Consider the following 17,546-nt stretch of genomic DNA (forward strand, 5'->3'; position numbering starts at 1 on the left):
ACGAGACTTGCTCAATTTCACATATTTGTCATGCTGTTTACAGTGAGGTTTCTTTTCAATTGCAAGCATTGCAAAGTTTTTCTTATGTTATATAGTGACAGGGTAGCAAGCGTTCTAAAATAATTAGAGATGAATCATTATCATGAAGCAATGGTTCTTACATCTATTAGGACAGTTATTTTAAAAATGTTTTGATGAATCATACAGAAGCGCTCACAAACAGTGGATTATACCATGTGCATAAATATATTTCTTAGGCAAAAATAAGTTTGAGAAAACAGCAGAGGCTTTTAACACTTTAATTGAAAAATATTTACAGCAGATGTTAGAAATGTTATGTTACAATACTGATACATGCAAAGGTGCTGGATCTCTATTTTGCATTTCACAATTCTCTTTCAGGTTTTCCAACTGATTCTATTAATTTGCAGTTTGGAAGTGTTCAGTCCTGGATTTTCAGAATGCTTCTTTTCTCCAGATCATTCATTTCCTTCAATATCAGGGCAACGTTGTACCTTAATTCTTGGAACTTTACAACTGGCACCTGAAACATACGATTTGTTAGAATTGTGACTCATCTGACTAATACACCCATACAGACAGAAATCATTCTAGAACATCAGGCCCATATAGGTTTAGACAAGAGTTTTATAGATTTTAAACAAAAGATCAGAGGCTAACAAAATGCTAAGTAATAACGTAAGAACGACCATAGTGAATCAGACCAGTGGTCCATCTAGCTCAGTATTTGTCTTCCGAGTGGCCAGTGCCAGATGCTTCAGAGGGACTGAACAGAACAAGGCAATTTATCGAGTGATCCATTCCCCTATGGTTGAGTCCCAGCCTGTAGCAGTCAGAGGTTTAGGGGCGCCAAGAGCATGGGATTGCATCCCTGACCATCTTGGCTAATAACCATTGATGGACCTAACCTCCATGAACTTATCTAATTCTTTTTTGAATCCAGTTATATTTTTGGCCTTCACAACATCCCCTGGCAACAGGTTTCACAGTTTGTATGTTGTGTGAAGAAATACTTCCTTATGTTTGTGTTAAACCTGCAGCCTATTAATTTCATTGGGTGATGCCTGGTTCATGTGTTACATGAAGGGGTAAATAACACTTTCCTAATCACTTTCTCCACACCAGTCATGATTTTATAGATCTCTATCAACCCCGCTTAGTCACCTCTTTTCCAAGCTGAACAGTCCCAGTCTTTTTAATCTCTCCTCATATGGAAGCTGTTCCCATACCCCTAATCATTTTTGTTGCTCTTCTCTGCACCTTTTCAAATTCTAATAAATCTTTTTTGAGATGAGGTGACCAGAACTGCACGCAGTGTTCAAGATGTGGGCACTCCATGGATTTATATAGAGGCATTATGATATTTTCTGTTGTATTATCTCTCTCTTTCCTAATGGTTCCTAACATTCAGTTAGCTTTTTTGACTGCTGCTGCTGCATACTGAACAGATCTTTCCAGAGAACTAACCACGACTCCATGGCTTCTTTCTTGAGTGGTAACAAGCAAATTTAGATTCCATAATTTAGTATGTATAGTTGGGATTACGTTTTCCAATGTGTATTACTTTGCATTTATCAATATTAAATTTCATCTGACATTTTCTTGCCCAGACACTTAGTTTTGTGAGATCCTTTTGTAACTTCACAGTCATCTTTAGACTTAACTGCTGAATGTGTGTTGGCTAAATCAATGGTGTGACTATTAAAAAAAAAAAAAAATCACTACCTTACTTCTGTGCAGAGAACCAGCCTGGGAATACAGGGGTGAATGCAACTAGTCCCAGTTAGGCATTTCCACTGAAAAAGCTGAAGCATCTGATTTCCCTGAGGAGGCCACGCAGCCAGAAGAGCGAAAAACAGGGTTTAAAAAGAAAGGATATAGGAAAGGAAGAAGACAAGGCAGGAGAGGGAAGGGAAAGAAGTCTATGGACTGATTTTTTGGTGTGGGGTTGATTGCTGTAGCTTCTCACAGCTCCCCTGTTAAAAGCAGCGTCAGATAATTTTAACAATGTCACAGAAGAGGAAAAATAGCAAGTGAATTACTTTTTTTTCCAGGCAAATAATGGGAGTTTTGCTGCAGAAGGTGGAAGTTCTGTGTCTGGTTAGGGTGCTTTTGGCAAAGCTGAGGAATAGATAACATCAAGGAATGCACGGTTAGCAATGACTAACAGGAGAACAAACTTCCAGAAAACACCCACTGAACAAAAGGAAAAACTAAAATTACAGTAAGATCCATTTGCCAAAGCACGAAGTGCAATAGGTGCTGCATAAGGCTGGCATCAGCATTTTGCAAATGACAGTATAATTTTAAAGGACATGTGAGCTGGAGGCTAGATAACACATTGGGGATCAGAGTTCACCTCCTGAGCATCCCATGGCTGGCAGGTGATGGGAGTGCTCAGTCTCTAGGAACTGAGAGAGTTGTGACATTCTGATAAGAAATAGAGAGGAGTGGCTCCACAGGGAGGGCTGCTGCAAAGTGGGTTTTTTGAAGGACTGGGAAGAGGGCAAAGATGGGGAGGCCAAGTAAGCCACACAAAATGGCCTACTTGGTTGAGTAAGTTACATGGTACTTTGCACTATATCTGCTACAGATGCACGAAGCAGTTTGTTGCACCTCTAAAGATTGTAAGATGACTTTGTGGCTCTTCAAGGCGAGGAAGCTTTGATGGTTCCTAGCTGCGCTGGTTTTAAGTGCCCACTAGACCAGGAGTGGGCAACTTTTTGGCCCAAGGGCCACATCTGGGAATAGAAATTGTATAGAGGGCCATGAATGCTCACAAAATTGGGGTTGGGGGTGCGGGAGGGGATGAGGGCTCTGGTTGGGGGTGCGGGCTCCAGGGTGGGGTCAGAAATGAGGAGTTCAGGGTGCAGGAGGGGGATCCAGGCTGGGGTGGCAAAGTAGGGTGCGGGCTCTGGCTGGGGGTGTGAGCTCTGGGGTGGAGTTGGGAATGAGGAGTTTGAGGTGTGGGAGGGTGCTCCAGGCTGGGGAAGGGATTTGGAGGGTGGGAGGAGATCAGGGCTGGGGTGTGGGAAGGGGTACGGGAAGGGGTGCAGGCTCCAGCTGAGAGTATGGGCCAACAGGAGCTGCGGGGATGGCACTTGGGGCAGGGGCAGCATGCAGAGCAGAGCCCCCTGGCTGCCCCTACGTTTAGGAGCCGGAGCAGGGCCATGCTGCTGCTTCCAGGAGCCATGTGGAACAGCCCCCAACTCTGCTCCCCAGCTGGAGCGGGGCAAGCCCCACACCATGCTCCCCAGTTGGAGCTCAAGGGCGGGATTAAAATGGCTGGCGGGCCGAATCCGGCCTCTAGTTTGTCCATCCCTGCACTAGATTATCTTCTGTAACTTTACAACAGCACAGAAAAAGTTGGAAAAACCCACATAAATTGAAAGCAGGGCTGAAAGTTTGGGCTCTTGCTGCAAGAGAACACAATCCAGGCTGGGTAAACCATTCCCTTGTGACGTCCCAAGACCAGGGTTTAGAAAGTATCAGCCTAGGGGAGCATTTCCAAAACAGTATTTTTCTGTGTATAAAGAATGCTGAGTGTTCATAATGGCTTGATTAGGACTGGAACGTCTGTGCTATTTTTTATTCAAAACTAGTGGCAAAAGCAGCTTCTGCACATGCCAATATAAACATTATCAGTAGCTTAGAGAAATCAATACATCCAAGCCTGGGATCTTTTCTTAGGTCTCCTCTTACTCCCCATTAATAGGAACAAAGTGTGGGGTCAGAGGCTAATGCATAGGACTGGAAGTCAGGGAGATGTGTTCCAGTCCCAGCTCTGCCATGGGTTGCTGTGTGAACCCATGTTCTCTGTACCTCCTTTCATCTCCTAAATGATTATTATTTGTATTAGCACAGTGTCTAGGAGCCCTAGTCAGGGACCAGAACCCCACTTCCAGGTCCAAGCCAAAAAAGGACTATGCAAGGGCTAAGTATTACAACTTTGGTCAGAGGAACGTACCTGGAAAGCACGTGTGGGTTTAGACTTATAAACTGTGAGAAGGGAAAACTGATGCAGTGGGATCTTCACAGCAAAATCACAGGAACATGAGGACAGCTGTGATTGTCTAAGGTAAGCGTGAAAGAAGAGGAACCCCTCGGCACAGGCCAGCATTCAGGATCATAGCAACAGGAAGCACTATAGTACCCTCTGCCTAAAGAGAATTGCCCACCCACTCAACCTACTCTCATCCAAATGCCATCAGCACATGACAAACATGATGAGAGTACACAGACTACTATGTCTAGGACATCTTAACCAATAGAGAAGTGTCAGAACCAGATGAAGGAGAAATGCTTCGCTGCAGTGAGTGAGTAGCCTACAGTACATACAACTGAAATGCATAATGAAGCCTATGAAGCAGTGAGGGCAGTCCATGAAAGGTGCACAGTGCTGCCCAGGACTGCAAGAGAATTTTACTTAAGCACTTTGAAGACCATATACTTCCGAACATCAATACACTGGACTGTATGGAGGTAGTCCTACCGTACAGGAACACCATCCAACACAAGCCTACAGAATGGAGACTTTCAAGTGAACGAAGATCCTTCAGAACAGCTTAGTTGACCAACGAAACATTCCTAATGTACACTAATGTTGACCCTAGTTGCGGACAACAGATATCATGTTGCACTTGTTTTAGACCCAAAGAATCCAACGATGAAAGAAGAAATACTACTGAAAAAGATTATCTTTGCAGTGATGGCAGAGACTTCAAAGCAGCTCATCCAACCTCAAAACATTTAACAAACATATTCTTTCCTGATGCCCAAAAGACCACAAACCAAAAACAACATTACAGTAATCTTTCCTGGTCTCAACTAAAGCCACTTGTGGAAATTCACTTACGCCATTACGTTTTTTGTTGCATCTATACAAATTTGATACATAAGTTAGTAAACATACAGACCACCTGCTATTAGAGTGCCATCAGCAACGTGGAACCTCTATACAAGAGATTTTTGGTAACCAGTTTCCAGACTGCTTTTTATGCTGGTGTGACAATTAGAAGAATAACTTATATTTCACTTCTAAAAATTTCAACAAGTTCATACACGTTGGGATTTTAAGGCATTCACACCCCTTTTTTAACAACCATAAAAAACTGACACTGGCCTCCAGTCTGCTAGAATGCACAAATGAGGCAACTTTTTTTTTTAGAAGCAAGATGGTGACTTAAAAACATCAAACATTTAAAACCAAGGTTGTGGGGTTTTTTTTTAAAATAATTTACACATTTTAGTGTTCAGTCATAGCCAGAACTGTTTGAACTTTCAGACTGTTTGGATAAGTATTAGAGTTAAAAACAACTCTGAGTCTATTCATGTTCTGAAAATTGGAAAGTAGTTATGGCAGATAATGCCTTAGGTATAATAATGCAATTACATTACAATGGTGTATTATTAAGGCAGTTATGAAAAAATGTGGCCGCATGATTTTATGCAAAATGCACATTCAGATAACATTAAAAACAGCATGCTGGCTGTATTCCTATTCTCCCCCCCCCTCCTCCTTCTGGAGGTGAATAAGAAGGTTAAACAAAATTTTTATGAACCCAGTCACTTAACAGGATGTTTGTGTTGACTGACAAAATACAATAAAATATGTGAGAACCAGTTTCTCCTTCAAGTTATCTTCCAACATGAGGTTTCTTTGTTCCCTGCTAGTTAGCATCCTAACCACCAAGGGTAAAATCTGCTCATCAGATCCATGGGCTGGATTAGAGATAAGCTGCAGAAATGACTACTTATCCTGGCTGAAATGTACTAACATGGCTTATCCAGATGCTTCCATGCTCCAAATAAGGATCCTTGCAGCCTATGCACATTTCTGCAGGCCCCAATGGATCTTCAAAAGGGCATGTGGTCTGGCCAAAACAAAGGGGCCCTGAGTTCCTGATTAACTTAACTACAGAGGTATATTAGGTGGTATGGATAATACACTCCTTACACTTTGTCTTCGCTACAAAATGGCATTGTGTTAGAACACTGCTCTGAAGAGACCAATTAGCTAATAGGATGCAAACCATGATTTTGCAGTTGGTGTACAGAAGGAGGATTATATATTCAGCATCATGTCAGCCCCATCATGTTTAAATCTTGATCTGGGTAGGGTTTAACCACGGCTAGCTGATATGACAGAGATGACTTATCCTTATCTCAAAGTCCTGGTTAGCATCGTTAGCGAATTTGACTATTCACAGTTATATTCTCACATGACATTCACTAGCGAAGTGATGCCCTTAGTTAGAAGAACTCAATGGTTTTCAACCTTTTTTCATTTGCGGACCCCTAAAAAATTTCCAATGGAGGTGCAGACTCCTTTGGAAATCTTAGACAGTCTGTGGACCCCCAGGGGCCTATGGCCCACAGGTTCAAAACCACAGGAATAACTGATGTACAGTAACCACTTCAGATATGGTTACACTTGGAAAAAGAGATGGACAAATGCATAATATATGTCCACTAATGTCAAGGTCTTAAAGCAAAGGCTAGACAAGCAGATCCTGAATGAGGCTGGGGCTAGGCTACATTACAGAGCTTACATGGTTATGGAAATGGAATGCCTTTTGTGCATGGTTTATGCAAAAACTGCACCCATATTCCTCACTTCACTTGGAAGAGACTCAGTTTTCAGCATGAAGAAACAAATCTAATGGATTTATCTTTACCACTACAAACTGCAAGGACCCAAATGGGGGCAGTGGTCTATTAATGCTGCCATGCCCCTTGTGAGACTAAGAAGTTCCTTCCACAACACGAGTCTCCTCTCTCCGATCACACGTTTGCTAAGCGTAGCATGGACCATCAGTGAAGAGAGAGGAATTCAGCACCTGATTGTGACTCTCTCATGCAGCTGAGTAGTAAAAGCATCATGTTTTTTTCATTTAAACAACAGGCAAGCAATGTGCCACAAAATGCTGCAGTCTCCCCTTCTTTATTTAACCACTCAGCGCCAGCAAACATGGCTTGAGACAGAAGGGTCAGCAGACCAAAGGGCATATAACTTTTGTGTGTGTGCAACAGAATAATTTTAAAGCACTATTCATTGTGGAACAATCCTTTGGATTAATTATCTTGGTTTCCCAGTCCAAACACAAACATGGCTGAGCTAGCTGGTCACGGTGTGTGCATGTTTGGGCACAAAGGAGACTCAGAAGTGGAGAATGTTTGCCTACCTGAATAAGGCACTTTGAACCAGGAGACAGATTTACCCCTAGATCTGGTACCAACTACTGGGGTTGGGGGATTTCAACACTGACCACGTGTTGAAATCCTGCTCACAGCCAGTTCTGCAGTACCCAGATATAAGTGGCTGGTGGATTAAGATTCAGAATGAGATATGCTGCTTGTGCATGATGATCTGCATGCACTAGGGGAGACCCAGCAGCAGATCTCTTTGACAGGACGGCTCCACCTTTAATAAGGTGCAGAGTTGCATTGCTGACTGCCCTTTTGGTGTCTGATGTCCCCTCTGGAAAGAAAAACATGGAACCTCGAACCCAATCCTGGCAGTTAAGGGAAGGAGGAACTGATTTTCCAGTTTGTAACCGTCAGTTGTGCTCATTTATTTGCGTAGGGTGAAATTCACTCCTGTGCAGAAGTTTAGCACAAAGCTTATTCACCACTTAAGTCCCAAGTAACACCTCAATGCAGGGCTTAAGTGGAGCGTAGTCCTTGAGCTGGCCTCTCTGCATAGGGGTGAATTTCATCCTTTGTCATATGGCATCTTAAAGACTTCACAGTGTAGCAAATCACAGTCAGGCCTTTCCAAGCAGCTTTATGTTACGTCTTTCTGTGACACAGTTTTCCACATTAAACACAGTAAAGGTTGTGAAGCTAAACATTTAATCCAATACGTGGTGCATATTTATGTATGAATTGAAGCCAAAAGCACTAAAAGGTGAACTACTCATGCAACACAATGTTATTTATAGAGTGCAGCATTCTATTACAAAGGTTAATAGTACAGACAAGTTCATGCCATTTTCTGGGAAGGCATTATGTATATTGTCAAAAAGAATGCCCTTGCTTAATTGGAAGTAAAAAAGGGACCACTGCTTTCTGCTCTCTTTCTAGAAGCAGGATGTGTATTAACGAGAAAATGAGTAAAGATACCTGATAACTATCTTCTGTGGCAAAATTAACAGGCTTAGTGGGGCATCATGCATTTCATAAATTGCTTCTGTAACTTCCCAGCCATCAAAACCCATTGTCTTATCTTAAGATTACAGTCAATAATAAAACTATAAAGTGTTAATCATCAGAAATTATGCAACAGTACTTTGGAGTGATTAATATTTCTTTGGAAAACAAAGTTTCAACAAAACATGCCCAAGAAGAAGATAAGAAATCATTTTGGCTGGAGTTTTGTAATATACTCTGTGTGGCTGCACAGAAATCAGAATTTACTAAAGGAAAAAAAAGTTCCAACAAAAATGAATTGTCCATGAAGGCTTTAACTTTTTAAATAGCAATTAAACTTTCTAAAAGGACTATAAAGTGGCACTCTCTCTTTATCTATTAGGATAACAAGACTTACTTCAAAGCGATGAGCTGTCCCATCCGAAAGCTTCAGCAGCATTAAAATGGACGGTTGTAATGCACGGGCCAGTGAACTGAAATTATTTACATGATTAGTATTAAAATAGTACACATTTGCAATGCTATTATATAACATTATAAGTTAACCCTTTCAGGTGTCAGAGAGGTCCCATATAGCTCACATGAATAATTTCCAAACATTTCAATCAAGCATTCACATTTAGCTGAGCAGGAAATTCAGAGGAACACAAATTAACAGAACTCTATCAAATTCACTTTCATACTGAGGTAGCAGACTAAAAAGGGAGAAGGAGCTTTTATATTTAAAAGGAAAGGTATTCAACCTTGCAATCATTACAGATAATAAGCCAAAGTCAACCCTGGTGTAATTCTACTGATTTCTACAGAGATGCATTAAGGTTGAAAATTGCCCGCATACTGTAAGCAAAAAAGAACCCAGACTATCTTCACTAAGCAACAGTGCCCTAAACCCTTCCATTCTTCCTTTGCTCTAAAGTGCAGCCCCAGCTGGGGAATCAAGCTCTCCTGGAGACTGTGCTAAGCCTGTGGCTTGCTATTTTATTCCAGAGTTTATTTGGTGACTAGAAGAGTGGGAAATGAGTCATCCCTGTGCTGTTTCCATCAGCGGATGTTGCCAAAGCCAGGTCAGGTACTGACAGGCATCAGAGCTGGAAGCCTGGGATCACTGTGCTTCCTCATCTCTTAAGCAGAGGCGATGGCCAGACGATAAACAAGAAATCCGGAGGGGGCGGGGAGTGGCAGGGTGACTGGAAAGGAAAATAAAGGAGAAGAATACAGAGAGTGGAAGACATACAGTTCCTGAGTTGTTTGGAAGGACTGGTGAGATTGTTGTGGGGCCTTCAAGGCACTGAAGCTAAGGTTATTTCTCTGCATGCCTTGCTCTATCTTAGAGAAAGAATTTGCAGTGCAGTGGCACCTGAGTGGCACTCTTTAGAACAGGGGTTCTCAATCTTTTTTTTTTTGGAGGCCTCTTCCCCCCCTCAACATGCTATAAAAACTCCATGGCCCACCTGTGCCAAAACTACTGGTTTTCTGCATATAAAATCCAAGGCTGGTTTTAGGGGATGGCAAGCTGGGCAATTGCCTCGTGCCCCATGCAACAGGGCTCACCCCATGAAGCTAAGTTGCTCAGGCTTTGGCTTCAGCCCTGCGTGGCAGGGCTCAGGGCCCCAGGCTTCAGCCCCATGCAGTGGGGCTTTGGCTTTCTGCCCTGGGCCCCAGCAAGGCTAACGGCCCTGCTTGGGGACCCCTGAAACCTGCTTGCGGCCCCCCAGGTGGCCCTGGATCCCTGGTTGAGACCCACTGCTTTAGAACACACCTCAGGGCACTCCTTATTTGTAACTACCCTACCTGCTTTGTATAATTCAATTCAGCCAATTGGGAGTGCCCTAACATCCTCCTCACTCTGAGTTGGCAGCACAGCTTGTACACCTCTACCTCAATATAATGCCACCCAATATAACACAAATTCTGATATAACGCAGTAAAGCAGTGCTCCGTGGGGGCGGGGCTGCACACTCAGGTGGATCAAAGCGAGTTTGATATAATGTGGTTTCACCTACAACACGGTAAGATTTTTTGGCTCCCGAGGACAGCGTTATAATCAAGATAGAGGCGCACTTGCAAGTTGCTTGGCTTCCAGTAGTTGCTGCATCTGTAGGTGCAGGGTAATGTCTCAAGCAGACAAATGCTGTGTCTTCTTTGGCTGAGTTTTGGCCAATATTGCCCATTTTGGGTTGCCACAGTGCACCAGACCCATGAGCCTCTTGGTTGGTAAAGGACATCAGTGAGACACCATGGCCACTGCTGGTGGTGTCCCAGTGTCTCTCTGATTGAAGGTAAGGAGACAGCTTCTCAGGGATGCACTGGTGGGACCACTAGTAAAGAAATTATCTTGAGCCCAACAATCTCAGGTACTGACTTGCATTGCATCTGCCTCTTTTGGGAAAGATTACCAAGACTTCCTCTTTTGGGAAAGATGGCCAAGCAGCTACACCAGTGTCTGCAGACTACATATTACCTTCAGCCTGATCAATCTTGGTTCAGACCAGATCTGAGGGACAGAAACTGCATGAGCAGTGCTGGTCACTCTCTCTTCCTGGCTCTGCCCAAAGAATGTATCTACACTGATTGCGTAAGATGTGCCTTTGGCCTGGCTGATCATAAAGGGCTGTTCACAAGGCTGTGAGGTCCCTAGCAGGAGTGGGCAGAACTATTCTGAAATGGATTCACTCATATTCAGAAGAGGAGTTTCAAGGGGTAATCACGGACGATTGTTTATCCACCCAAGAGCCCTCTCATGTAGGGTACTGCAAAGGTTCTGCTCTGTTGTCTCTCTTAGTCAATGCATAAATCAGCCTGCAAGGAGGATTAGTAAGGAGACAAGAGCTGCTGTGTCTATAGTGTGTAGATGATATTCAGCTCCACTGTTCTCAATTACAGTTGATTCCACCAATGAATCTGAAAGGATAACCAGACATCTAAAGGAGACTAGGGTTCAGAGGACGGTTGGCTGACCGAGGCTCAGTCCAAGTGAGACAGAGAAAATGTTAGAAAGTTGAGGGAAGCAGCCAAGTGACCTGGCTGGAGTTATCTCAGCTACAATGTGTGACGGGGCCATGATCTGTAAATCAGGGGTGCAGTTTAGACTATTGTTGCAGACGCAGGTAGTAGCTGTGTCCAAGAGCATTTTTTCCCCACCTGCTAGGTAAGGGGAATGTGCTCTTCAGTTTCAAATGTGGACCGTGCTACACTTATCCATACCTTTGTCACTTTGAGATAAAGACAGTTGTAATGCACTCTACTCAGGGCTACATCCTGACACCATTCAGGAACTTCAGCTAGTTCCAAAGGTGGCGGCCTGCTTACTAATAGTAGTCAAGGAGGCAGTCTTGGGTTTTAAGGCCCACGTTATCCAAGGGATTGCCTCTCCCCTTGGACCATACAAACACAGCTGCAGTTAGTGGAGGCGCTAGAAATGGAACTCCTCTGATACAAAAGAAAAGGGACGCTTCATTTTCCTTTCATGCTCGGCCTGCCAGAGTCCAGCTTTATCCACCTTCTCCACAGGCTACAAAGCTCATCTTCCTTTGTGGCATTTGGGGAGGAGACAGGATGTGGTTAGCTGTTATATGATGTAATTACACAGTGGGACTGGATTGAGTTACAATTATGGGCCGCTGGCAAGGCACTAATTAAGTTTATTATTGCACATTTTAAAATATTGGAAGGGTGTCACAGAGCTTGGGAAGGGAGCTTCTAGCATGCATGTTTTAGAAATCTAAAACAACAGAAGGCATAAAAATGCATAACTGTATTAACAAATGATGCAAGCATTTCCAACAGACTGATTTTATGTAACAGTAGCCTTGTGTATAATCTGATGTGTGTGTTACTCAAGGTTATCTCCATACAGTACCATTTAACACTGCATGCAAATCACACAGTGAGATATATGTTAGCACTGAGAAGTGAATTTAAAGTGCAATTAAAGTTAGAGTTAGAAAACCCTTCACTGGTCCTGCAGACTTTTATTTCTTACCTTGTGGATATAGCCACATCCACTCTCCACTTAATGTCATTAACACTTGGCAGCTTATTTCCTTGTTTCATAGTTGTGGCTTCAACAACAGGGTGCCTGGAAGATAACCAGGGAAGGGAAATTATGAAGCACACATGTAAGGCAAAAATCTAAAGGGAAAAAAATATGCCTCAGTATGAACACATTTCCCCTCTGTGTCTAGCATCATTCAGAGCACACTGAACAAATTAAGGTTTTGTAAAGGGGCTGCATCTTGTGCTCAGACTATACACATACTTCTCGCTTTTTGTTGCACTTTTCAATAGATAATTTAGCCAATATACCTTTATCTCCATGTGAGGCCAACACTAGCAAGTAAGAAAGGAAAAAGAGGGTTTAAACATAGAAATTAAGATGTGCCAACACCCTCCTCCCCAACTGCCCTCCCCTCAGCAAACACATACAGCACTGCTGCAGCAGAGCACACCTAGTGTCAATTAACATCAAGTTGTTTGTTTTTTTTTAAATATAATGTTAATATCAGGGAGCAGTCTGAAGCGTGCAGTAAAATGTCATCCCTGGGTCCCTGTTAGAGTACATAAAGTGGATTGGATTAGATTTCCTTATGTAATGCTCAGTCACAGCAAGCCCCGGCATGGCTTTTATGATTTTGTCTAGTCTAATAAATGAAAGTTTTGGCTTCTTACAAGAGACACATATGCTGGGTTGAAGTGTATTTCTATGAGAAAATTAAGTTGATGGTGATTAAACTTCAGATGCCTGGCAGTCTTTAACATTTTAATAGCATCTTAAACTCAGAGTAAGTAAACAAGCCAAATCTGATACGAAGACACAACAAGCATCCATTTTTAGATGTACTCACAAACTATCTCCCAAATAAGGTCACTCGGTGGTCTGCTGGGGAGACAGTCTGAAGTTGTGTTACTCATTTTTTTTTTTTTTTTGGCTAAGCCTCTTGTGCCAGGGTAAGTTATTTATGGTACATTTCAAAGCTACTCCAACCAAGGGCTGGACGATGCTTCACATAATCTAATTACATACTTTATTTCAGAAGAGATTCCTCTTTTCACAAACGAGGATACATTCGCTCAATAGTCTAATAGCTATCCCTACTCAGATCCAGGCATACCATTTGCTTGGTGTCTGCTTATAATTCGTTCAGAGAAATTAGCAGGTAGACAAAAGGCGTGTAACACGGACAGCCTAAGGTAGTATGATGTTCTCGTGTAGAGCAAAGGCCAAGCCCCCCCCCCGCCAAACCCACAAGTTATTTTCAGAACTGAGAGGCATCCCTGGCAGTGTGGACAAAAACAAGAGCAGAGGAAATAGATCATCTGGCTCTTGCCCTTAGTCAGCCTGTGGATAAGAAGTAGGTCAACACAGCTGGGTGCGACTACGAGGAGTCAGAGCCTAGAAATGGGCATTAGCAGAATCCTGACAGGATTAAATATTACAAACATGCCTTCCCCTCAATGGCGAGCTGCTGCAGGGTATCGTCTGTAGAGAGATCACCTCAAAAATATCCATGCTATAATTTGCTGCCTTTGTACGTGCTAATGTCAGTCAGTGGAAGACACTTCAGTTAGGGGGAGAGGTGGAATAAGAAGTCTCTTTCCACTTTCTAGGTTGCGGGTGGTTGGCATTAAAGGTCCATAGTGCAAACAAATGTGATGAGATTTAGCATCAGACTCTCACTTAGAAGTCACAAAAACTCTGTGGCCAAAGTTTAGACCAGGGGTCTCAAACTCAATTTACCTTACGGCCACCGCCAGTCCTCAAATTCTCCCAGCGGGCCAATAATGTCACTCATGCTGCCCAGAAACCGCCCCTCCAACACTCTGCTCCCCATCTGCCTAAGGCTCTGGGAGGGAGTTTGGGTGGGGGAGGAGGTGCAGGCTCTGGGATGGAGTTTGGGTGCTGGGTGCAGGCTCTGGCCTGGGGCAAGGGGTGGGGTTACAGGCTCTGGGAGGGAGTTTGGGGCAGGAAGGGGTATGTAGAGAGGGGGTGCATGCTCTGGGAGAGAGTTTGGGGGCTGGAGGTGTGTGTGGGGACAGGATGCAGGCTCTGAGAAGGAGATTGGGAGAGGTAGGGGGTATGTGGGGAGGGGGTGCAGTGCTTACCTGGAGCTCCAGGGCGGGGCAGGATGGGGGCCTCAGCGTGCTGCTGCCCCCAGGCACTGCACTTGCAGCTTCCCATTGGCTACAGGGGCGCTCAGGGTTGGGGCAGCATGCGGAGGCTGCAGGGAGGGGCCAGCAGCCACTGGAGTGAGCAGGCATAGGCGGCTCAGCTCCGCTGCACTGCCGGCCCCCAGGGTGGGGGTGAGGGAGAGTGCCCAGGGGTGGCAGGTGGGACCAAGGGAGAGACTTGGCCTCAAAACTGCTGGAGTCCTGCAGACCACATTGAGAAGGTTCACAGACCGTAGATGGCCCAGGGGCCGGGAGTTTGAGACCCTTGGTTTAGACCTTTAGTTTGGTGCTGGACTGCTAGCTATAAACTTCTCTTTACAAGGTAGTTTCATTTTCAGTCAACACTTTCTTAACCCTCTCCACCCATACAAATGCAGCTGGAAATGGAAAATCAATGCATGAGAACACAACAAGCCAAAGTGAAAAGAAATGGGATGTTGGTGATAGGAAAAGAAGAGTTTATTTACACTGCAAAACATAAGACACCTTTGACTTCACAGAGTCTTCACTGCACCTGCTGAGTCTCGTGTCTTCAAAAGCACTTTAAGCACATACTTTTTTTTTTTGGGTAAAGAGTGTCCATCAGCGACCCCATGTATTCTCCACATGCAACACTTCACACAGAACTGTCTAGAAACAGTGTGAGTGAAGGAACACTGGGCAAACTGGGATGCACCACATTACACTTGGGACATAGCAATATTCATAGGGACCTAAATGAATGTGTCAGAGTACCCTAAGCAAAATGCATTGCAGCAGGAGAGCATCTGGAATGAACTCCAGGATTAGATGCAGTAACTGAACTACCAATGTCAAAATTAATGACAAACTAATTCCAGACATAGCAGTATTCGCCTAAAAGGAATATACGAAAATTCAATAGTATAACAAGAGCACACGAATCAGTGAGACACAGAACCATGGGACCCACTCTAAGCAATGATCTGACAATACAGTAATCTGGATTAAAATTAAATTGTACTAAGTTTATTGTAGGTATTAAAAGTTAGAGAATCTAGACTAATCCCTTTCAAAAAGCAGCTTTAATTTCTCGCAGTTTATCTCATGGTGTCTATCAGACATGCTGCTCTTTTCCCTTTATCTACACATCTTGACGTATCTGAAGCTGCGGTGATATAAAGAGAAATACCATTTTTAATTTTGCAGAGTTTTGGAACTGTCATTTAAGATGCAAAATTACATGGATAGGCCAGAATGACTGGAAAACCATAAAAATAAGGTCAAATGTTTATTTGAAGTGGATTCTGCTGGGATATCTAGTTCATATGAGTTCTGAATCAAAAAATCTAATAGGTCTCACTCCAGTGGCCAGGTACTTAGAACGACTGTACATATATTTATAATTCATTAAAAAAAATTTAGAATTAGGTGTTAGCACATGCAGCAGATTCGCATGGAAATGATACATAGTCCTACAAGTCCCTCTGTTTTGGTTCTTAAACATGAAGCCAGATTACACTGGATAATCACAGCTGGAGTTAACTCTTCTGACATTAAAAAAAGTTAAATTCTCTAACACAGTAGTGGCCTGGATGAAAGTACATAATTCATGCACATTCTACCCTCCCTTCAAATGTCTCTCTCCATCACCAACGTTTCACTTGGCACCTATGAACTCTGCATTCGTACATGATGTAATTCAGAAAGAAAATCACAGAAAGGAAGAAAGAGGAGTAAAATGTATACTTGCTCCCAAGAAATCTGTACTTTGAGTAAAGAGCCTAAACAAGGAAAATTAATAATATTTTCAACTTCTGTAGCATCATTCATCCATTTGCTTGGGGTAAAAAAAAAATATCAAGAACAAGGAGAAAAGAATTATATCAATAACAATGCTGGGCTTGATTCTCACAGGTGCTGAGTGCCCTCAACTCTCAGCACATGCAAGACCAAGCCATTTATAAAATGGGGAGAGATTAAATAAGGGTAGAGGATCTGTCTGGGAGAAAGGACCCCCCTAGAGGAGGAGAAAAATAGGCTGCTCTAATTCCCCTTGATTTGATGTATCACATTAATCTATTAAGCTATCAGGTAAATGAATTCTGACTAGTGCAGCACCAGCTATTAACCCTGCTAGAGTATCATCAAATCACCTGGATTGAATTCTCAAGTCAATTTTACAATCAGGCTGGATGACTGAACTCGATCTAAGAAAGTTTCTAACAATTACAGCACAGCATACGGCATGGCACATATGGTTAGACTGTCAATGAAGCATGCTAATGAATACGTTCTGTACAATGTAAGTTATAGAAAACTTAATGATGATGAATAATAACAGAAGCGTAGGACTGGAAGGGACCTCAATAGGTCATCTAGTCCAGGCCCAACACCCACGGCAGGACTAAGTAACAACTAGACCATTCCTGATAAATGTTCGTCTAACCCAGTGGTGGCCAACCCACGGCCCAATCAGTACACAGCTGTGGCCCAGGTGTGTGCTAAAAAATATCCGGGTCCCAGCTGCTTGGCCCTGCATGTGGCAGGGTCCGGGTCTGGGTCCTGGCTGCCGGCCCCCCACTGGTCTAACCTGTTCTTAAAAATCTCCAATGAAGGGATTCCACAACCTTACTAGACAATTGCTTCCAGTGCTTAACCATCCTAACAGGAAGCTTTTGCTAATGTCCAACCTACACCTTCCTTGCTGCAATTTAGGCTCATTGTGTCTTGTCCTATCCTCAGAGGTCAAGGAGAACATTTTTTCACCCTCCTCATGACAACCTTTTATGTATTTGAAGAGCGTTGTCATGTCCCCCCTCAGTCTTCTGGTCTCCAAACCAAAAAAACCCAGTTTTTTCAATCTTTCCTCATAGGTCATGTTTTGTAGACCTTTAATCATTTTTGTTGCTCTCCTCTGAACCTTCTCCAATTTGTCCATATCTTTCCTGAAATGTGACGCACAGAACTGAGAGTAAATAGAAAAATTGTTTCTTGTGTCTTGCTTACAACACTCCTGCTAATACATCCCAGAATGATGTTTGCTTTTTTGGCAACAGCGTTACACAGTTGACTCATATGTAGCTTGTGACTGACAATAACCCCCACATCCCTTTCCACAGTACTTCTTCCTGGACAGTCATTTCCCATTCTGTATGTGTGGAATTTGATTCTTCCTTCCTAAGTGAATACTTGGCATTTGTCCTTATTGAATTTCATCCCATTTACTACAGACCATTTCTTCCGTT

The 17,546-nt window shown here is 43.2% G+C and overlaps 1 protein-coding gene across 1 annotated transcript in view; it reads right to left on the bottom strand.

The window, feature by feature from the left end:
* Positions 1-283: 283 nt before the first annotated feature.
* Positions 284-17,546, bottom strand: part of LOC115657323 (COMM domain-containing protein 5-like) — a 35,450-nt gene continuing 18,187 nt past the window's right edge. Inside the window, exons 5-7 of the mRNA XM_030575026.1 lie at positions 12,155-12,250; positions 8,570-8,645; positions 284-544 (exon numbers count right to left, since the gene is read on the bottom strand). Coding sequence (XP_030430886.1) covers positions 443-544; positions 8,570-8,645; positions 12,155-12,250 — 274 coding nt within the window. The 3' untranslated portion in view covers positions 284-442. The remainder of the gene's footprint in view (positions 545-8,569; positions 8,646-12,154; positions 12,251-17,546) is intronic.

This window comes from Gopherus evgoodei, chromosome 9 (assembly GCF_007399415.2).
Source record: "Gopherus evgoodei ecotype Sinaloan lineage chromosome 9, rGopEvg1_v1.p, whole genome shotgun sequence".
NCBI lineage: Eukaryota > Metazoa > Chordata > Testudines > Testudinidae > Gopherus > Gopherus evgoodei.